This window comes from Anoplopoma fimbria, chromosome 14, assembly GCF_027596085.1.
Source record: "Anoplopoma fimbria isolate UVic2021 breed Golden Eagle Sablefish chromosome 14, Afim_UVic_2022, whole genome shotgun sequence".
Taxonomy (NCBI): Eukaryota; Metazoa; Chordata; class Actinopteri; order Perciformes; family Anoplopomatidae; genus Anoplopoma; species Anoplopoma fimbria.
The window spans coordinates 22670281-22693419 of NC_072462.1; the positions used below are offsets into that span (position 1 = coordinate 22670281).

A 23139-nucleotide genomic window follows, 5' to 3' on the forward strand; every position below is an offset into this window, starting at 1 on the left:
ACATTAAAGGGCTTAAAGGGCCGTGCTGGTAACTCCAGTTTAATGTGAGCTTTGAACACAACAAGAGCCCAGCAGCAGCAGAGGAGGAAGAGGAGGAGGAGAGGAGAGAGGAAGAGGAGGAGGAGGAGGACTCTCAGGAAGCTCAGCCAGGGAGGAGCAAAGTGGGTCGATGCTTCAATGTCACCTGTACGTGAAATGAACACCTGCTGCCGGCGGGGTTCGAAAAGAAAGCCGCTCGTGTTTCAGGTCACTGACGCCTCAGTTCCGAGGCCCTGTAACATACAGACAGGTGAGCACAGGTGCGACTGAGAGGAACACACGAAGGACAAGGACATCTCTCAGCGGCCGCCAGTAACCGAGCTACAGGTATGATCAGTAAAAATAATATATATATATATATATATAAAGAAAGAAAAAAGACTGCAGTACTGTGAAAGTGTTTCTGACTTCCAGCAGCTTTGGAAAGGATGAGAAGTATTGTTCTGAGCCCATACTGGACAGTGCGACATTCCTCTCAACCCTCTGAACAGTGTCGTGCGTTTAAACTTGAGTAAAGGTTTTTTAAGGAGGCTGGTTTCATTATGAAGTTTGTGGAGCTTGAACTCAGCAGCAGTCACTACTCCGACCCGTCCGTGTTAGTGTGTATGTTGTGTGTTTTTTTCCACTTGAAAAGTTAATAGTGGTGCAAATACCTTTGAGCCCTTAAAACCTAGTGATAGTGGATAGTAAAATAGTGGATGACTGGAAGTTTTGGTTAAAAAAGCTGCCAAAAAAATACATTGCTGGGCCAATCCCATCAATTAAAACAGACCTCGGGATCTACAAATGTAAGATTAAATGTAATTTATTTAAAAATAACAAAAGCATTCGAACAAACATCATTTTCATTCATCGCTTTCTAGTGGTTGGTGGTTCTAAAAAGGAGCAGAGTCTGAGCTGATAGGTTTCAATACAATATGTAGAGCCAGACACAAAATGTGGACGTCATCTCTTTTTGCTGTTGACTTTGTATTGTGACCAGAGTCTTTCTTCATTTCACAGATTATGTAATATTCTTATAACTTCCCCCAGACAAGGTTCATTTAATCATTTCAAATTCCATCTCTGGTTTGATTGAGTCTGTTAAGGTGCCAACTGAGCGCAGTTTCCGTTAATGTTACATTTCCCATAAAGTTCACATCAACAGAGTGGAAATTACTTTTTATTGTGAAGTAGAAGGACTGACACCATTTGAATTATGTAGAGCCAGAAAACACTTCATAGGTGACACTTAAAGCAGTCTGAAGTAGATGCAAATAACTATCTGCAAAGCACTCTTGAGCCCATGCTAGTGTTTTTGCATGCTGTGTCCCAGTGCAGACTCAGTGTAAGTTTAGAATATAGTTCATAAAATTAGAATAGATTGGTTTATTCTGATGGATTATCAATGTCGAGAAAGTCTCTGTTAAACTGTAATGTCATGAATGGAAACCAAATACTGTCAGAACGTTGGGAAAACACAATTCAAATTGCTGTATGTAAAACCAACTGGTATTGACCTTTTTAAGGCCCCTGGAAACGTGGCTCCAAATGTTCAGGAAGTTCTTAATAACACTGATGGTCATGACTAAGCTTACAATCATCAATTTAAAAAAAAAAAAAATCCTCTTTAGGTGTATGTCATTGAGAGTTTAACGCTCAAAAGCTCAATTTAGCTGCTACGCTAGGTACTGTGTGGGCATGGTTTGATCAGGTTCTGATTCAAATGTTGGTATGCAAGTACATGACATCACTCTTTTCTTAGTGAAGGATACCGACTTTAAACCAGCGAGAATAGAAACGATAAAAAAGGAAAACTTCTCTTGTGAAATAACCAAATAGTTTGGAACTTTGCCCAAAAAAGAAAAAGTGTTCAAGTAGGACCCCATGACACTCATCTGACGGAGAAAATGTGTATTCAATGTATTTCTGCCTCACTCTGTACACCATTACCAGAGATACACCATCTTAATATTGAGTTTCAGTTGTTTTTGCACAGTCATGCTTGTCTCCTGTCTTGGAAATTGTAACTTTTAAGGTGTGGATTCAAGTAGACATCACTTTGACTTTTGATTTGGAACGATTTTATATCCTCTCAAAGAGGAAGAAAATGACAACAGATATGCTTTAAATCAATTTGACGGCAGCCAATCACATCAGCCCATCTTTAGGGAGAGGTGAATGTGGCAGTGAAGAGCAGCAGTCTGTGTTGACTTGTAACTATTCTGTCTAGACTTGGAACTTGTCTGTGTATACTTGTAACCTGTCTGTGTTGGCTTGGAACTCGTCTGTTTAACCTGTCTGTGTTGACTTGGAACTATTCTGTGTTGACTTGGAACTCGTCTGTTTTCACTTGGAACCTGTTTGTGTTGACTTGGAACTATTCTGTCTAGACTTGGAACTTGTCTGTGTATACTTGGAACCTGTCTGTGTTGGCTTGGAACTTGTCTGTTTATACTTGAAACTTGTCTGTGTTGACTTGGAACTATTCTTTCTTGACTTGGAACTCGTCTGTGTTACCTTGGAACCTGTCTGTGTTGACTTGGAACTATTCTGTGTTGACTTGGAACTCGTCTGTGTTGACTTGGAACTATTCTGTCTGGACTTGGAACTCATCTATGTTGACTTTGAGCTAATCTGTGTTGACTTGGAGCTTGTTTGTCTTGACTTGGAGCTTGTCTTTGTTGAATAGGGACTTTAGAGCCAATACCTTGATGTACAATACATTGACATTGCCCCACCTTTGCTTTTATTCCCTGACGTCCCTGCTGTGCTGTGTACGACTGAAGTATATTTCATAGATTAAAGATTGTGGGCTCTCGTCTGGATTTGCCAATACCCGCTGATTACCTCTCTGATTCACAGAAATGATACCTGATGGTTATGCTCTGAGTGCAGAGATGCAATACCCACACAGTGAAAATGTCTTTATTTCCCCCTTTTTTCCTCTCCTTTTCCAGTCTGTCCTATTTTCTCTTAAGTGCACATCAAACCGAGCCATGCGAAGGGTTCCTATTGTGATGGGAAGCTTTTGTTAGAATTTGAAACTAGGATTTTATAAGCTGTGTGCAAGCTATGACAAAATAAAATGCACACTCACGGGGGGCAGAGAAAATAATGTAGCTTCTTGTGAGGGAAAACTTAAGCGCTGAAGTAACTTAATCACAATTACATTTAGTGTTGCAGAAGTGGGTTCAGCTGGTTTGAATGCCACAGAACGGTGTTTTATTTTCAGATGTGAGAGGCGTCTGGCAATCAGCACTCTGACAAGACATTTCTAACCATGTCAGCTGCCAGGGCTCCAAAGAGCTGGTGTGAGAACAGATCTACAAAAACATGTTTACTCTGTTAAGAAGAACAGTCTCAAAAAGATCAATGAAAGGAGGTTGGCAAAGAGGAACTGCGTGTGATGAGAATTTAGTTTATTGGATTATACTGGACATAAAGTTAATGTTACAGGTCAAGTCTCAAAGTCTTTATAAGGACATTTCAAGTCTTTGAGATCACTGTATTCCCTTTAAAAGCTGCGTTGATGGTGTTTTATTTAGTTACATTACATTACATTACATTACAGTCATTTAGCAGACGCTTTTATCCAAAGCGACTTACAGGAAGTGTTGAGACAGAAGCCTGATTAAGTATTCAAGCTGTCCGACAATACAAGGCCTTTACGTCTCAGCCTTTACTTCTCTTTAATGCTTTTAACCATAGAAAGAATATAAGAAGTTGACGCCGCCTGCTTTTAACAAGTCAAACTTCTCACTTCTGACTAAATATTTTACGACTTGAAGTCTCGGGTTGCTTCTTTAGGGAGACAAAAGTAAAATCCAAAGTTCATGTGTGATTGTAAACTGGGTATATTTGGAATAGGAGTGCTGGTTGGACAAAACCACCAATTGGAAGACATCACCCTGGGCTTGACTACAAAGTTATGATGGAAAAGACTCAGTTTTCTGATATTTTAATGATCAAATCGTTTCATTGAGAAAAAAATAAACTGCAGCAAATCAGAAATAGAAATAATTGTTGTTGCTGCTCTACTGTGCAATATCAACTTTGAGGCGTATCATTACGGATAAATATTCCTAGTGCTTTGGTGGAAAGTAGTATGCAATTAAGAGCCATGTGTGCCATCTGAACACCCATTTTGATTAAACTGATGGGAGACATTCCCATCAGTTTAATCAAAATGGGTGTTCAGCATAGATTTATACATGTATACAAATATGGGTTCTTACAGTGTCGCCTTGGTAAATGTGTTTTGCGTCATCTCACGCCATAATCTGATTGGTTGAAATGTTAGTCACAGGGTCATTTTTTATATATTTGGCCCTGAATCATGACAGAAGAATTAAGACGCAAAAAGCCTTTGTGTGTTCCGTTGATGGAAATGTCTCACAGTGCGATTTAGAACCGTGGCTTTGGATTCACTACGTTTCTCTAACAGTTGTCAACTTTCCCAAACATGTATAGTATAGTATAGTATAGTATAGTATAGTATAGTATAGTATAGTATAGTATATTATAGGGGCCTGACTCAAGTCCAGGTCTCAAATCTCAGCTTTGTAGGAAGTTAAAGAGAAGGTGACAAGTTGGAAGGAAGAAGGAAGAAAGTATGTGGAGGAAAAGCATTTAATCTCTGGGTGCTGCTGCATCAATTTGGATCAACTTTCCAATAGTCAACGTAAATCTTTGGAGTACACTACGCCTAATGGTTTCCATTATGATTTTGTTAGTTTTAAAGTAAAAGAGAAACACCATTTTCTGTTGAGTGTTTATCGTTGCTTTTGCAGATCTAAACAGCCTTGGAAGCATCTTAACCCACTGAATAATTATCTGCGTTTCACATTCCCCACAGGATACAGCACCTGTAGCTGTGTACATCAGCACCTAGCACATTTAAGAGGACAGGTTTTGAGCATAGACAAAAAAAACAAAACGTCTCACGCCGAATAAATGGAATTTGATTAGAAAACAATTGTGCAGGAGTCCCCTTTATCTTTCACTTTCAAGTGTGCTGGGGAAAGAGGAGGCAGAACTGTTGACAAATCTGTTAGTGTGCCTCGGTCGCTATTAATCAGCTGCTCCCCCATTTCTCCTCCTGTGCAGATTAAAATGGCAACAACACAGACTTCCAACGGCATGCCTGTCACGGACATTTCTATTTCTGTCAGCTGATAAATCTGCGTGAGACAGGACGCTTTCCATTGTGAGCTACTGGCTCATTTATTAGAGCTTTAAACATTTCCCAGAGTGCCGCGCTGTCACTGTGTTAGTGTGCAATGTCAGAGGGAGGAAAAATACGTCCGCGCTGAAATGTCAAGGGACCATCTGTGTTGCCATGGCTGAGCGTTTCACCTGCGCCGGCCCTCTTTGTAAGGCAGCTCTATGAGTTTTTGTTTCAGATTTAATGACAGAAAAAATCCTGCTGCTTTTTTTGCCTCTCCTCATCTTTCGTCTTGCTGTGTTTGCCACACTTTCCCTGCTCCCTTTCTCTCCACAACTGTATTTTTTTTATATTAGTGTGTACTTTATTGCCTTGTTATTTCGCCAGACACACAAATAACTCTTACCTTGTTAGAGCAATAAAACGATACACAATGTTTCTTTTCATTTATAGCTGTCTGTATTTGGATGCCAAATGCAGAGCCCAAGTGTCTGGTTATATTTATTTAATCTGTTACACGATGAACGCCATTACATGACATTCAATCCTTGTCATACCCGCTCTTGTCAGTTAACGAGAGGCAGTCGATGAAGAGTGAGGAGAAGATGCTGAGCATGTGCCAAACAGGACCCGTTGCCACTGCTCATTCTTAATTTGTGCGCGTGTGCCCCTCTCTCTTTCTCGTCCTCGCGAGAAACAACAGAATCATAATGTAGAAACTTTCACTTGCCTGGCTCGGTCTCGGCAAACACTCACTGCCTAATTCAAATGTAATAAGTTCTGGATGAGCTCTCTGTTGTGCTGTTTTGCATGAAGGGCAGGGGAAGTCTGTGGAAGGGATGGCATTCAGCAGACGCGTCACAGATTGGGGATATTTTTTTTAAATGAATTTATTTTTTTGACTTTCACTTTGATTTTGTGGAAAATCTGTGTATGCCGTGCTGTTTGCTGAAGCATGGGAGTGTGTTGGAACAAGGCACTGCAGCTGTTGACAGCCTGCGTAATTGTTTTCCACCGGTTCAGACTTTGCCCCAGCCATGAAATGAAAAAAAAAAAAAAAGCCTGTAAAAGCCTCATGGTTAGGGAGGTCAGATATGGCCTGTGTGGCTGCTGGGACGAGGGTGTGTTAACTGTTCACATTCAGGAAGTGTAGAGAGAACACTGAGGAAGGCAAGGACATCTTTATATGACCATGCAAATCTACTAAAGTCAGCCTTTTCTATTTTATAATGGACCTTTTAAACACATTCGTGCACATTTAACCATAGAAAATATGCACAAGAAAGTTCACAAAGATAAACTAATGTGTGACCCTTTATTTCAATTTTAGGAACAATACCATTTCATGCAGTAGTCCTAAATTATTTTCCGAATTCAAACCTACAATATATAGTACTGCAAATATAAAGTATAAGGCACTGTTTAGATTCCAATTCAGTGGTACTTTACATGAGATTTGATGTAATTCATGCCTTAGGTGATGTTATTATTGATTTAAATGATGCCTGTAGTGCACCATGTCTTACAGTTGTAATCTTTTATACTACTGAAGTGTTGTTGGTGTATAGCTGTATTGTATTGTGTGCTAATGTTGACATTGCAGGTGGCATTCAAGAAATAAATAAATTACATTACCCTTCATAGCAGAAAATGATACAAGCCAGGTGCTGTTAATTAAACTGTAACTTCCAATTTGATGAGAGAAATCTTAACTAATAGTGAGTTTATTTTCCCCCACTCTCTTACTTTATTCAAAACAAAAGTTGTTTTTTGATCTTTTGCACTGCCAGTAAAGTTTTCAACCAATCACTTGTAATTGTGCGGAAGGAATATATTCAATACGTATCTTTAAAATCTAGTGTACAACAACACAGAGGCTACATAGTCCGAACCAAGACGGCAAACTTTATTACTCCTTTCAACCTAGACATAGGCAGCGCAGACCAGATCCACTCTTTATGCTCTTACCTTTCACAATAAAAGCCCTAGATATGTACCTTAAATTCACTCATATCTTTTGCTGAACGGAAACTCAGTAAAAATTGCTTACAGTGGCTTAGGCTATACAGCAGTTCAGCTCAGACGGACAGACCTCCAGACACTGCTTTTGTTCAATAGGTTTGGTAGTTGGCCTTCCAGAATCTATTCAGTGCTGCATCTGTCGCAACTTTGCAGTGCTGCTAGTATGAACAGTTTTGATGCCATATATTCGTGAGCGAGTATTTAGCATTTTAGTGTTGTTGATTAACCACGCCCCTTTTGTGTAAAGGCCTTAACTTTCAGGGTTGGCCCACAAAAATTACGCCATTTCTGCAGCAACTGCTATTACTTCATTTGTGCTGCTGTTTCAGCCTAGCTAAATGCTTAACAGTAGTTTTGCATTCAGCATCATCTAATAGTGGCCACTTGTAGCTGCAGCGGTTGTTGTTCAGCAAAAGCTACCTCTAGCCGTGCCAGAGTTAATGAACCACATACTCAAAGCAGAGTTTGAGTGTCTTACGACGTGGAACAGAGAGCGAGTATCTGCACGACACACTTTTGGATGTTTGCCTCTCAGTGTGGGGAACCTTTGCTCTTTATATGGGTGCACTGTACTGTTATTAACTCAGCCTAATGAGATGTTGTTATGGATGTGAGTGGGCTGAAGCAGGCGAGGCCGCAGTGGTGTGTGGCAATAGAGCTGATATCAGACCCATTTCCTGTCAAATCTGACCTTAACCAGCAGCAGCTGTGGCCCGCTTTAAGTGGCCTGCATGATACAAGACCTCTAGACAGCATGTTTGGCATTTACTGACTTATTTATTCATTTGGTGCACTAGCTGGTAACTTCTACCATAGGAAGTGATTGACGGGACAAACTATTGATGCCTGGTGTGTTTGTGTGTCCTAAATCATGTGGATTTCCTCCACTCTGGTTTACACATTTGATAAAAACAGAAGCAGGGGTTGTTTTCACTGGGATCAATTGGACGCAGCGTCTTGACATTAAGTTGCACTCCTCGGTTTAGTTGCAGTAGCCCGCGCTCTCCCATCGCCTCAACTTATCTCCGTCCTTAAGTGCTGAGTCCCCCGGCTGATCCAGCCAAAATGTCTTCATTGATGCGCTCTAAATAAAACACTTAGATGTCGCTCAGCACGTGACTCTCAAAGGAGATTTATGTGTCATTTATGACATTTACTTTCAGAAAAGGATATAGGGCCGGGGAGTTTTCTGGCAGCAGACGGCAGCTCTGCCCATTTGTGTAATGATATGGGATGAATTCCAGTTATTGGAGAGCTGTATAAAAATCTGAGCGCTCCTCTCCTCCTGTCTGTAAAATTATGACAGAAGCGGCAGCCCTGCTGTAGCCTTTTTAGTTTGGAAGTCTGTCACAGATGGTTCCCCTCTCGCACGCAGCCAAGGAAGTAATGTGATTGTGACAATTGTGTCTCTTTTGCCAACAGATTGAACATGCTGCAGGTTGCATGAGTGACAGATATGGGGTCAGTGAGATCATATCTGCAGACTTTCACAGTGGTGGCACTTCTTCGCCTATTTTGTAAGTATCTCCATCATTTAATAAGAAAGATATTTTGAAAATTTTCCATGATGTGCATTAAAGTCATTTCTCACTTTGCTTCTGACAAACCTAACAGTGACCACCGGAGGTGCGGGGCCTGAGGTGCGTGGAATGGTCGGAGGTGTAGTGGAGTTGGAGTGTAGTTTTCCTCAATCAGCGCCAACCAGTGTGACCTCCGCCTCCCTGCATGTGGTTGAATGGGTCCGACGGGGACTCGACATCCCCATCCTGATCAAATTTGGATCCTACGCGCCTCGCCTCCACCCACAATATGAGGGTAAGTATCTCTGTAAAGGCTAACTATGCTGATAAATTGTAATCTTACGTGCTTCCATTTTGTTCACTGTGATTGCTTTAGTTATGTGTGATTGGCTAAAGCAGCATATTGCCTGCATAACACATGCCTTCTGTACATGTAACGGATAATTATGGTTATTTTTAAACGGGGCTTTTTTAAAATATTATTTTCTCTTTTCTTCTATATGGTAAACTTGTTTACTGAGCTTGCTGCTCTAGTGTTCATGTCATGTGGATAGAAGAGTGGGATTTGAACACTTTATTGAAACCTCGGCATGTCTAATATCTTTAGAAAATGTTTCATTTCACATAGATATCAAGCATATATGTTGGCAGAGTACAGCAATGGCAAAGATATACCTGATGTTATTCTACAAACAGTATCGCAATAACATACACATTAATGTTTGTTTAGGGTTGAGAAAAATCAGCTATTATATCAGCCAATATAATATTAAATCTAAAAAAACATAGAACAACAACTCATATTGAGTTTTCTTGAAAGTCTTCACATGTTAATTCATATATAATTCATATTTATGTATCAAACCTAGACTACAGAGTACACTGCAGAGTTCCAGAGCCCTAAAATAATTCCACATAGGTGGCTTGCAATTGGTCGTAATCTATTTTGAGCCTGGAAAGGGCTCAATGGATCACAATGGATGGCAATGTTGGTGGTATTTGATTTTGGTCAAAACTACTGATCACCTGACTTAGTTCAAAATGTATATTTCTTTATGAAAAATACCTGAAAATCTAAGTATTGCCCATCAGCCTCAGCTGTACTCTGTGTTGAGTGCGTAGTAGAAAATGTTAGCGTGCTAACATGCTAAACTAAGATGTCGAACATGGTAAACACTATACCTGCTTAACATCAGCATGCTGAAACATTCATTGTTGGTTTTGTTACAATACTGTTGTTAGACATTAGCTAAATTAATTAGCTATTTTAGGAAAGTATAGTTTTAGAGAGCCACTAGCATGGCTTTATTCTCATTTGCTGCGTTCCCACCAAATGCTCATCTTAATTTTGGCTTGCATTACAGCCGTAGGTCTGACCATGGTATCATTAGTGATCATACGCGTTACTTGTTCCAGACGGGTCAGAGAGGCGGAAGAGCTTACATTCGTGTAGAAGCCAACAGACTACTCAGAGTATCTTTGATACGAACGACTTTTCATTCTACGATTTATTTTGGTCATCAATCATTGCTGAATTGAACACTATTGCTGCTTTGTGATATCTGCTACTATAGCGACCACCGCTATAGTAGAGAGAGTAAAACATTGCTAAATATCCCACAACAATTAAAGTAGCAGACCTTAATGCAACCTTTCATGAAATTTTAAGCCACGAATCACTGGAAATCTTGATGGAGGTCTTATTGCACTGAGAGTGAAGCAGAGATAAAATCTGAACCACAATAAATCGTCATTATATTAGTTATTAGGAAGGTCGAAAATACTTAGAATGAGGACAGTTATGACATGCATTCAGTCCCAGTTTCTTCAAGTGAAAGAATGTTACCAGTATCTGAGTCTTGGAGTTAAGTCAATACCACACCTTTATGGCCTTTTCAAAGCAGCCTCGGTGGGAGCTACTTTTAAAGGAGCTCAGACTCTTGCATTGCATCATCATCATCTATTGTGCGCTTTCTGCCCACAGCTCCAAGAACAAAGAGAGTCCGTGGGGAAAACGATCCTCAATGGACCAGGAATACCTTTGTGTAGCTCCTGTTATCCTTTAAAGTCACAAACAATGGGACTAGTGTGGACAAAAGGAAAGCATGTCTGGGTGGCTCACATCTTCCTTTTGTAAGAGTCGTTTCTATTTTCCATAGAGCTGCCTGAAGAGAAATTCAACCTATTGACCTTTCCAAAGGCTATTTGGATTTGAATTTGAATTTCTGCTGGAGCGCCATGTACGGGTTCTGACAAAATGCAGTTTGAGAAATAAAGTGCAGCAGGCATGATGATACCACTTCAAAGAGTGAAATAAATTCTTAGGGTTTAACATTCAGGTGGGAGCAGAAAGCAGACAGCTAACTACCACTTTTCATTTATTTTCAGCCAGTTGGATTCCGGTCGATGGTAGACATCAACAACCAACGTTTTATGTAACAATGAAACTATTAGAGATTCAACTCTATAGACCCTACTTACCTGATGTTACATGAGTCATTGCAAATTCATGCTGCGCAGTTAAACATTGCTCAAACGCACATAACTCGATATTAAATTCTAGTGGAGATCCAAAAGTTTCCAAAGATCTCAAATGTGTCAGGCTGAAGTGTGAGGGGATGTGTATAAAATGACATCTAGAATACCTCCATTTGATGGAGTTTGAATGATTTCACTCAAGCTGATACAGTATGCTGTGATAGGCTGGCGACCTGTCCAGGGTGAACCCTGCCTTCGCCCATTGACAGCTGGGATCGGCTCCAGCACCCTGCAACCCTTAACTGGATAAGCAGTAACGGAAGATGGATGGATGGATGGATGATACAGTATGTGTGGAATGAGTTGAATATCCTAAACTTTACAGCTACTTAAGGGAAAATTAAAATAGTAAAAAGGCCATTTGTCGGTGAGCAGGTAACTTTTAAAATAAAGATGCTTCACATTTGTAGATTGAATCCTCTGTGATGTGAATATTTGGAACTTTTTCTCGATCTTGTGTCATTAACTGATTGCCCTTTGCCTTTTTACTGTTGTTCATAAGAAATAAGAAATTAAAAACCGTCACCCTGGGGTCCACTTTAGATGTACATTTGTCTTAATTTTCTGACCAAAACATTTAATGTGTTTATTTACCTTTTACCACCAAGGTTTCACTATCTACAGGACACAAGTGGGACTGCAAGGGCTATGAAAAGTTAATATGTAATTTCTTGTGTAATTTCTTTATCACGCCATTAGAATTCTGTGTTGTGGGGTAGACAGCCGAGTATACAACTAAAACCTTATTATTATTATTATTATTATTATTATTATTATTATTATTATTATTATTATTATTATAGGGGGTAGTGTGTTATGGCCTCAATACAAAAAATCAAGAAATGGATTTGGGAAAAACAATCTAACCACAGTGACCATTTAGCTGCTCTTGAGACTTTGATCATATCACATGATCTTTATAAGCATAGGGAAGCAAATGGTTTAGTGGGATGCCCCATTAAACCATTTGCTTCCCTCAATTAATGGCCAAAACTCACTATAGTGGTACAGGTTGTTCTTTAGAGGTACATTACATTTCTTTAATGATAAGGCTGGTATTTTCTATAATTTTTCTTATTGTCAAAAAGCCAACAATGCATGAATCCGTATTTCAATGCTTTTCTACTTCCCTGTCTTTACCACGGCACTCAACCTCAATTCCCTACTGAGTATGTAGATCTCATAAAATGGTTGGCAGGGATAACGTTTTATTTCCTTTAACAGCTGCATTGTAGATTTTGCCGAACGATACTTAAACTCGAGACAACAGTGAATTTGTCTGGGACTATTTTTAGCGGTGGATTTCTACACAAGTATGTACAGCACCAGGATGACTTATGTGGGATTTTTTGAACAACAATGCAGCTCTATGGCACGGAGCAATAACATGTATCAGGCTTTGGGTTAATAGCAAATACAGTAGATAGCAGAATCAATTCTAGTTTGTTTTGGGATCCGTTGACGATAATGAAACGTATAGAACATTGCCATCCTCATCCTTTAGGCCACTTTATTTGTACAATCTAGAAAACTCTTTGGTGTCACAGATTCATTGGTTGTAAACCAACAGTAAAGAACAGTAATCATTCCATTAAGGTATGAGGACCAGAAGCTGCTTTCAGCTGAGCCAAGGCCTTTCTCATTTGAGTTGAACGCCACTCCCTTACCCATCCCGAGCAGGAAAATACGATGCAGACATTTACATAGCAATAAAGTCAGGGTGAACCTTTCCTGATGAATTATCTTGAGCGGTAACAGGGCAGGCTTTACTTCCAGCCCGGTGCTCATAAAAGACAGTAGCCTTTTGTCATCGACTGCGAGGACGATCCCTCAACGTACACCGATGTCACACTTCATTAGGCTGGATGTTAGTTTCAGAACAGGCAGGGCAATGCACTGGTAGTAATACAAACCCTAAAATATGCCTACCCTTTGGCCCATGAATACACTCCACTCAACCGTAAAGCACCCTGCACAGAAAAGCACCGTCTCTTTAAACGGACAGGTACGCTAATCACATGCCTCTCCGGTAACAAACAGAAAAGCTGTTCTTTACGGACACAAAAGGGTTTGAAAAAGAGGCTTTGTCTGATCTGATGCTGAGCTCGGGCTTTCTCACAGGTACTGGCTGGTGTGGGAGCAACAGGTGCAGCATGGGAAACTAACGATTTAGAGGGCGGATGGAGTGGTGTGGATTTCACCTCCTCAGGCTGCAGGTTTTCTTGGGTGTCTCGCAACAGTTTGGTTTCAGAGTCCCACTGTTATTTGGCTGTTGTGAGTCTCATTGCTACCCAAGTTATCCGAGCGATTCACTCTGCTTCATCATTGTTTTAAAGGGATAAAATCTAACCCCTCTGATTGCAGGCCACCTCATCCGACGATATGGTTTGTGTCTGACCGTGCGTGCTGCTGCTAAAGTGCGAGATATATTAGATCGCTCCCCGAGAGTGTTAAGAGCTAAAAGGGTTTAAATGTATTCATTGTAATAGAGCAGTAACGATCAAAGGATTAGCGTCTGCTCTGTGAAGAGGACGGAAAGTCCCTCAGCACCCATAAAGCTGCTGACTCTATAAAGAGTAAATACAGCTGAATAAATGCCACGTTCTCAAGCTCTTCCCATGCACAATCAGCAGGAGCAGACTGTGTGTGTTTCAGAACATATTACACACAGTTAACATGGCTAATATGCTTCTGTTCCTGAATGGACAAACATTGGGAATTTGCACCGGGATCGCTCAAGTTTGTTTCAGCAGCGAGGTGCTCTGCTCTCGATTCAAATTCGATCATCCCCCACGGGGCGGGGCTTAATAGAGCAACAAGCAGCGAGGAGTGAAACCTTATCTTTCTCTGACCTGAAACTTGAATACCTCCGTGCAGCTTGCCAAGCGCTGACGACATCCCTCAGAGACGATTTGGGCCTCCTGCCCCGTGAATATCTCACTCTCAGGGACATGAGCTTCTGTGTCGCACAGAGTGCTAATAGATCATTTTTCCTTCAGACTGCTGTCCAACAGAACAAGACATTCTTGATGATTACCCAAAATATTTTTTTGTTTTTTGTCATCTGATAACTTCCTTTCCAAAATGTTACATATCCATTCTGGGAGAAAGAAAATCAGTATCCGGGGTCCTTCCTTCACTCTGAATAAAACGGAGAACAGAAACATTGTTCCTTTTGTCACTTAGAAGCGTGCCTCTTAGTGAGCTTCTTGAAGTGCCACAAACACGTAATTTTGTCACAAGAACACTTACATACTCATATAACACTCATTTCAAAGCACCTTCAGTTTCACAATGCTCAGTGCTTTCACTTGTAACAGACAATGGAAAACCCAAATGCAGTAATAAAAATCAACTAAACACGACACCACTTAAACTTTTTGCTGACATTACTAAAAGACCTATCTATTAAAAAAAGGATCTCACTTCAAACCGCCTCTTGGTCCGTTACAAAGGTTTTTTAATTCAGTTGACTGAAGATTAGTTTTCATTTCTCCTTTTTTAAAAGCGATTTTCTTAGGCGTCGACAGCCGCATTTAATAATTTATTATAATAATAAGTCAGCAGACGGTTAAGTTCAGACTGAAGCTTTGTAAGGAGTTAGGGTTAGGGTTAGTCACTATGCTGAAGGGTTTGTGTTTCTCGGTCACCTGAGAGCGTATTGAGGGAAGAAGCCTTTGGAAGGGGGGGGGCTTCAGGAGGAAACAGTTTGTCAAATAAATACATCGTGTGTGTGTGTGTGTGTGTGTGTGTGTGTGTGTGTGTGTGTGTGTGTGTGTGTGTGTGTGTGTGTGTGTGTGTGTGTGTGTGTGTGTGTGTGTGTGTGTGTGTGTGTGTGTGTGTGTGTGTGTGTGTGTGTGTGTGTGTGTGTGTGTGTGTGTGTGCATGAATTGAACTGATAGTTATATTGTTTAGCTCGGTCAGAAGAGGGGGCAGGGCAGTGAACATGAGGAGAGGAGGAGGAGTGAGTGTTGCTAGGGGGGTGGGGGTGGGGCTTTTACCTGTTGTCAGTATCCTTTTCACTCTTATTTGGTTACCTGCGTCATGATCTGTGGAATGACTCTAATGACTCTAATCTCTGTTAGATATTTTTTCCTTATTGACATTATACTGAAGCACATTTCCATCAGCATATCTGTAAAGATGTTTAATGACTGAATTTTGAATGAAATTGAAGGCATGGGGGAGTACATTTTTTTCCCAACAGCAAGAACGGCTTTTCTTGCATGGGTCCCCAGAGCAGTTTTATTGAATAGAAATACATAATTTGGCTTAAATCACCTTGTTCCAAAAACCATGGGCATTAAGGTGCTGCTGTATCAGCCTCCCCTCGTTTTTTTCAACAATGTCTTGGAACCTGGCTGCAAGGATTAGCTCCCATTCAGCCACAATGTTTTAAAATGAATGATAAATTGATAAAATTGGTAAATAATGGATAGCAAAAAAACATACACCAATGCAATCTTGTTTTCATAAAATTATGTTTAAATCATCACAAAAGAGTACTGCACCATGTCATGTCACATGAGTTTCCTTTGGTGGCTTTGGTGAGTTTGATTTAAAGAAGAAAAGGGAAATGTTTTATTTACGTCAACAATTTAAAGTTAAATTTACCTTACTCCACTACACTCTTGAGTTGGTCTGCGCACCGAGAAACTGACTAAAGCTCGTGTCGAATGCATGCACACACTTGTTTTAACACTCTCAGCTGTGCACAGGGCAAACACAAACACAGAGACCGACAGACAAAGAGTGTAAATTTCCCTCTCTCATTCTCTGCTTTCCCTCTCACACTCAATTTACCTCACATTCAAATCTCTTGCAATCATGCATTTTTCATTTGGCAGCGGTTGTGGCATCGTCGGGTTGTGCTCTCGGTCCTCATCCGCCCTTCCCTTCCCTTTAATCTGACGACTCCCCAGTCGCGTTTCCTGCATTAGTACAACCTTTCCTCTAAGGCCTATACTGACCTATATCACACTGACACAGTAAACATGAGAGAGGTGGAAAAAAAAACCTGCCAGGGGTCAAAGGGTAGGATTTTGAAATGCTCTAATCCCCAGAGTGTTTGCTGATGCGTATTTTGCTCTGCTTTAACCCTCCCTTCCCTCTTCCCCCCCTGTGGATTTAGTCCCCTTTGGCAGCTTGGAAAAGTAAATAAGGTGTGTTATCGCTGACAACATACCTAACTCCCAACTTCCTGGTTCTTTTTGACAGTCATTACTGTCCCTCCCTGTAGCACTCACCAGAAATCAGAGCCTCTATTAATAATTACCATCGCCACACAGTCATCCCAGTGGCACTTAGGCCTCCATGCTGCAGTGTGTTAGCTGTTTCCATGCTTTTAATTCCTGATATAGTGCTGAGAAAAAGACTGTGTGTTCTCAGTGATGCTTTCATTGACAGTTTCTCCTCAGCCGCCTGATAAAGTGTGAAAACTAAAAGGACAACAGGAAGATGTGGGCTGCAGACTGGAAAAGATAAAGAGTTGATGTTGCGAGCTGAGCTGTGGGCTCGAGGGAGCCGTTACCTGGCAACCAGGACATCCCCGTTCTTTTCGTTTGTGTGTGTGCACGTGGTGGCTGTTGTTTGCGCACGGTGGTCTCAGGCAACGTTTGAGGACTATGTTCTTTTCTAGCACAATAGAGCTTCACACTGCTCAGACCTGGGCGATGACAAGTGAAATCAGCATCACGTGCATTGGGCCTGTTCATGCCCTTCACGCCTGCCCTCTCACCTTTCTACCTGCCCTGTGTTTCTGCAGGCCGGGTGTCTCTTTTACGAGTCACCGACCTGAGGCTGGAGGACCTGCAGATGGATGATGGGGGCTTGTACGAGTGTCGAATCCTCTTACTGGATGAACCCACGGATGAGCTGCAGAACGGCACGTGGACTCTGCTTTCTGTAACCGGTGAGGTCTATCAAGCAGTGTGTGTTTGTCTTATGTATTGTTTTTTTTTTTGCTTCATATTACAAATGCTTACAATGTAAGCAAAGTATGATTAATGCTTATTAATAAAATAGATAAATAGCATTCGGTCTGGATATATAAGATGGCCCGGTTGGTCAACCAAAACACAAGGTAATCCCACAACATACAGCAGATAAAAGCCTGCCTCAAGTCGGCCTGTGTAGGGCTAGGCATTCATTTGTCTACCCAGCATTCAGCAGCAAAAGTGAACTGCAGGTCAATAAACCTGTAAAGCCCTGCTGCGGACAACCCTGCAGCGACCTCCGATTCTGAGGAGTGAAGCCAATGTGGTTTAAACTTGCATCCTTTCAAATGGCCAGTGGGGAGGGGGGTGATATGGCTGGTTGCAAAATCAAGTCTGATAGTATTAAGTCTATGAGAAAATGACTTCTCACTTGATTTATTACCTCAGTAAACATGTAAACATGAGTTTATGGTCTATATCTCTAGTTTCAAGTCTTCTTCAATACAGCATGATGTTAATTTAGTTAATGATGGTCCAATTTAGAGTAAAATAGACCATAAAGCAGGGTATGCTTTAGGGCAGGCTACCTTGTGGTTGACAGGTCGCTAACGCTAGCAAAATCTTATAAGGCTCTATGTCACTCCTCCACAGTCCAAATATGGTCACTTCTGTTCAATGGTGGCTAAAAGTTGAGATGTCGATGGCAAAATAAGCAGAACTTTCAGGCTTTAAAACAGTAGTCCACAAACTAAAGGGTGATGTCACAATGACTGTGCACTTCCTATGTGCAGTCTATGTGGATGACACGCCCAAGTCCACGGAGCACTGAAGCTCTGCCCCCGCTGCTGCACAGAGAGCTGTTTGCTTGATTATTCATAGGTTTATTTTTCAGATTTGCACCAAAATCGACATAGCATTCAACAGAATCCCCAGCAATACATCCGCCAAGTTTGAAGTGGATCGGATGAGCGGTTCTTGAAATATACCAATAACACACAGACAGAGAGATGGAGATCCCATGCTTTATTGTTGGAAAATAATTGATGAAACTCTATCACTTATCCTTTATTGTCAGGATTTATAGTATGCCTTTCACAACAAATATATATGTAATTTCTGATACTTGTAATGTCCATAACAAAGTGTCAGCTAATGCACTTGGTTCTCTATATGTCACCTTGATACCAAAGTATGTTTACCCCTCTTCTGTCGGCTACTCGCCATCACAATCAAGTTGGACTGCTTTCCTTCCCCAAATGTCGTCTTAATGGCTGTTGTCTTTATTTTCTTTCTTTCTTTCTTTGTCAAAGAGCACAATATTTTGTGAGATCAATATCCATTTTGTTTTGTGAACAGAATTATTACATTGTCGCAGAGAAAACCTGTTGATTGCTTTAGTGGAAGTTATTATTTTATTGATTGGCTTGTTTTTATCGCATCCCAGAATGGCGGGAATCTGTTTTTCAGCCTGATTAAATTTCCAGTTTAGTCAGATTGAAGGTGTATTTTGAACAAAAAATCTTCCATATCACATTCTTCACATAAAGTATTTTATTTCATTTATTTTGTAAAGCAATATTTGTTTCAGGTGCCAGGTGCAACATGTGCACCACTTAAACTCAAACTTTTGAAAAAGTTGACAAAAAAAACTTCTTGTCAAAAGCCTTTGGAGACTTTCTTCACGCACGTTTTTTGAACCGACTTTAGTTATCACCAGTCATCACGTATTGATAGGTTAAATAATACATCTAAATATGAAATATGCATCATTATTTTTCTCTGCTTTGAAGTTCTTCCGTATTTTGGGAAAAAACCTTTCCATGACTCCACGCACACAAACATACAGAACAAAGTAACAGGGTGAGCTGCAGATCAAAGCGAGGCGAGACAGTTTCACAGAGTTGGTCTGTATGCGTCAGATCATAGATTATGACTGTGTACTTCAGGCCTTGGATGTAACATCACTGACATGCCCTGCAGGTACGCTCCTCACATCCTATTGTTTGCACTCTGCCTCAACATTTGAGAGTGTCAGTGGCCTACAGGCTGGAAATGCAGATGTAAATCTATTCTACATTCAAAAGCTTATATTTTATCGGGACCAGGAGTCAGTATTTGGCAAGTGGTTTTCTAATTATATACCAGAGTTTCACAAGGTCTCTCCTGTGTACAGACAATAAAACAAACATTTCAAGCTGTAATCCAGATAAGAAAAGAAAAATTACTCTGATTATCGCAAAAACAAAAATACTGAAGCCGTTTTCCAAAGTTTTCTCTGGTTATTTATTGTACAAAGGTACAATAAGAGTATGAGACAGAAGAATTGAAATAGAATGTTGAAGTTGCAAGGGGTTTGTTTTTGTTTGGAGTTGGATGTTAAAAGATAAAGGCCCTCCGTATGTTCTCTGATGAGATCTGAGACTTAAAGTGGCAGCAAAACATTTCCCGTTCGCAGATCTAAAAGCAGCGTAACTGACATTTTCACTCGTTATATGAAATAATAATGTGCCTTAATGTCAGTAAACTGAACACAGTCTGCTACTGTTAAATAAACTATAGCTATATGAAATGATAAAAAAAAAAAAGAAAATGGATGAGGCAGACAAAATACTTTTTGGCTGCTAGTCGGGCCTTTCTCTTTGCAGTGTTCTTTATCTTGGAAGACAGCGTGGATCTTGCTTTAGATTTCTCTCTGTATCTGACATTTGAGTTCTGTTCACTTAAGTTCACCTTTATTTGAAGAGCCACATTTCCAAATTTAGGTGTAGTTTTATAGAAAATCTTTTAGGTTATGTATCTTAAACAGTTGGCAGTTACATTACATTACATTACATTACAGTCATTTAGCAGACGCTTTTATCCAAAGCGACTTACAGGAAGTGTATTCAACATAGGTATTCAAGAGAACTACTAGTCACCAGAAGTCATAAGTGCATCTCCTTTCTTAAACAAGCATCTTAAAGCATAAACCAGAGCAAAAGTATAGTGCAGAGGCAAATTACTATGAAGACAATAATTGCAACAGACTAATCCGAATATAGTAAGTGCTACAAACTACTACGAATAGGATAAGTGCAGTAAACAAATACAAATTCAATAAGTGCAGCGAACTGATACGAATACAGTAAGTGCAACAACTAATACGAGTGCAATAAGTGCTACGAGGAAGGCTCAGGGTAGTACTTCTTGAAGAGGTGAGTTTTCAGCCTGCGCCTAAAGATGGGCAGTTACATAGATGTATAGAAGCAATTAGTTTGGTGATGGTACAATGTAGGATTTGATCACGAATCCTGCGGTGTAATTCTATTATCACAATAATCGCTAATATTGTCACATTAGTGACTTGAAAAAGCGTTCTAGCTTGCTATCATGGTAGAGAAGTGAAAAATAGAGCATGATTGAAAAAAAACTGGAATTATCATAAAAAAATAAATAATTATCCTTTATTTATGCAGGTGAACCTGTATGGTTCATCTTATTTAAAGTTTGATTGTTTGTTTGTTTTTCCAAAAACATGTGTCACTAAAAAAGAAGTGTCCTTTCTGTGATGCAATAAAAATATTTAACAAAATGTAAGGTAAAATGATCCCAATATGTTTTACTACCATATTAATCATATTTAATCATATTTTGATGATTACCATGATAATATCATTAATCACAATAATTGACAGCCGATACATGACATTTTCAGATTGTTCCATGCCTATAGTTTAGTCGAATGTTCACCTTAATGTTTTGTTCCATAGCTCCACCCACCTTCACTGAAGCCCCGCCTCCTGCGATGGAAGCTCTGGTCGGAAGTCACCTCTCTCTTCCCTGTGTTGCTATTGGCAACCCTACCCCAACCATCACTTGGCTAAAAGAAGGCATTGTGATTCCAAGAATAAATTATCAGGTTTGTTTATACAATTGTGAATGCATTAATGTATGAATATATGGATTTTTTTCATATGTCCTTGGCTCAATCCACCATATCCACCATGTACATCTGCTGTCTCGTCTGTTTGTACTGTATCCAATAGCACATTAGCAAAATGACCGAAATGCATGTCCTTTGTTAACCTGCCACCTGCCCCCTCTCCATCCCATTATACGCAGACTGAATGCAGAGGCAGAATATCAGAATAGTCCAGTATGCCTGATTCTCTGATCCTGATATCTGACCGACTTTTATTTAAGTCAGTATCTGTAAAAGATCAGTACCCTAACTGTACTGTGTATTGATACATCCATGGCATTGTCTGTGGTGCTGAAGTAGCAGACGGATTAGTAATTGCAACTTTTTTTTTTGTGTGTGAAAAATTGAGCAACTTGAACAGTTATTTAAATGGAGCCATTTGGAAAGTGTAGAGTGGAAATACCTGGTCCTGCTACTTTAACTGCTCGTAGAAATCTGAAATGTGCCAAAAAGCCCCAACTACAAGCTGCTCTTTATTCACAATCCCAAAACCTCAGAAAACACAGTTTTAATGTTCAACATTAAGTATTTCAAATCTTAATCTGCAAGGAAATAGTAACTGTAGTAGTAAAGTATAAGTACTTCAAAATCGTTCTTATGTACTGTATTTGAGTAAATTTGGTAACATAATTATGTACTTATCGTTTGTATGTATGGATCCATACATCACAGGTACAGTACGTGTTTACCTGTCTGGCTTTATATATATCAGTTTTACACCCATCTATTTCTTCATCCACCTGCATCATATTTACCAGGAAGGAGCCTTATCTCTGCAAGCAGTGAGCTCGCAGTCAGCAGGACAGTACACCTGCCACGCCTCCAACTCTGAGGGAAACGTGACCTGCATGACCAAAGTGAAGATCAAAGGTCAGTTGCTGCCGTCTGTCTGTCTGTCTGTCTGTCTGTCTGTCTGTCTGTCTGTCTGTCTGTCCTGCCTGCCTGCCTGCCTGCCTGCCTGCCAGTTCCTTCAGTCTCTGTGATGTCTCTGCGGCTAACTGGCTGCGAGCCACCGTCATTTAAATCTCTGTTTCTCTGTCTTGCATCATATGACAGAGCGGTAACAGAAACTTAAACTGAGTTCTTCAACTCTCGTTCTGTCTCTGTGTAGATAATTCTGATATCATGAAATGAGACGGGTCTTCCCATGGGATGTTAGGAGTTGCTTTATTGTGATACAGCTTTTGTGTTTTGCTCATTTTGAAGGCTACATTTCAGAGAAGCTTGTCGAGGCCACTGTGGCTGAGTGAAATGAAGTATATCTTTTCGGTCAACAAATTTACATCTTAATATCTTTGTTTTTCATAAAGACAACCCTGGTTGAAGGGAAATGCACATTTCTCTCAAGGTATACGGTCAAAAATACATTATGAGATATCATTTTTTTCAATTTTGACAGATTCACTTACACAACTCAAAATAACCTTCCAATGTAAGGACAAATACATGTGGAATATGCCACTGTGTGTCATAGGATTACACCAACTCAGCAGCAGTGCATAATACATTGTGGAATTTATTTCTGACTCCTTCCTGCACTCCTACTCCTACTCCTACTGAAAGATTCTCTCCGGAGAACCAGTACTCGTCTGGAGTGTGGTGCTTGGGGAAAATATTTTGTTTTGGCATCGCGTTCCCTTGAGGTTTTCACCTTTGGAATCTCTTTAGCCACAGTGGTCACATTTTGAATTATAATCACCATGAGCTCACACTGCCTTAATACTGCTCGGTCGCAGTCACATTATCTGACATTGGCTACATTTGTGTGCAGTGTGTGCCACATGGATGGATTATAGGAGACTAAAAGCTATGTGGATGAAGTCAGTCTAAAAGCCTTAAGTAACCTCTAAACCACCACCCATGCATGTGGCCATCAAGCATTTTAAGGTCATGAATCTAATTGGTAATGACTGCTGTGGAGATCATGTGGTTATTTATGCATGAATCATGTGATATGTGAAGCCTCCTATATTAGCT

General features: G+C 40.3%; 1 protein-coding gene across 1 annotated transcript in view; it reads left to right on the forward strand.

The window, feature by feature from the left end:
- The first annotated feature begins 151 nt into the window (after positions 1-151).
- LOC129102830 (protein turtle homolog A-like) overlaps positions 152-23139 on the forward strand; it is a 38363-nt gene continuing 15375 nt past the window's right edge. The window contains exons 1-6 of the mRNA XM_054613104.1: positions 152-366; positions 8630-8724; positions 8822-9022; positions 17030-17176; positions 20951-21099; positions 21921-22032. Of these exons, the coding sequence (XP_054469079.1) occupies positions 8664-8724; positions 8822-9022; positions 17030-17176; positions 20951-21099; positions 21921-22032 (670 nt within the window). The 5' untranslated portion in view covers positions 152-366; positions 8630-8663. The remainder of the gene's footprint in view (positions 367-8629; positions 8725-8821; positions 9023-17029; positions 17177-20950; positions 21100-21920; positions 22033-23139) is intronic.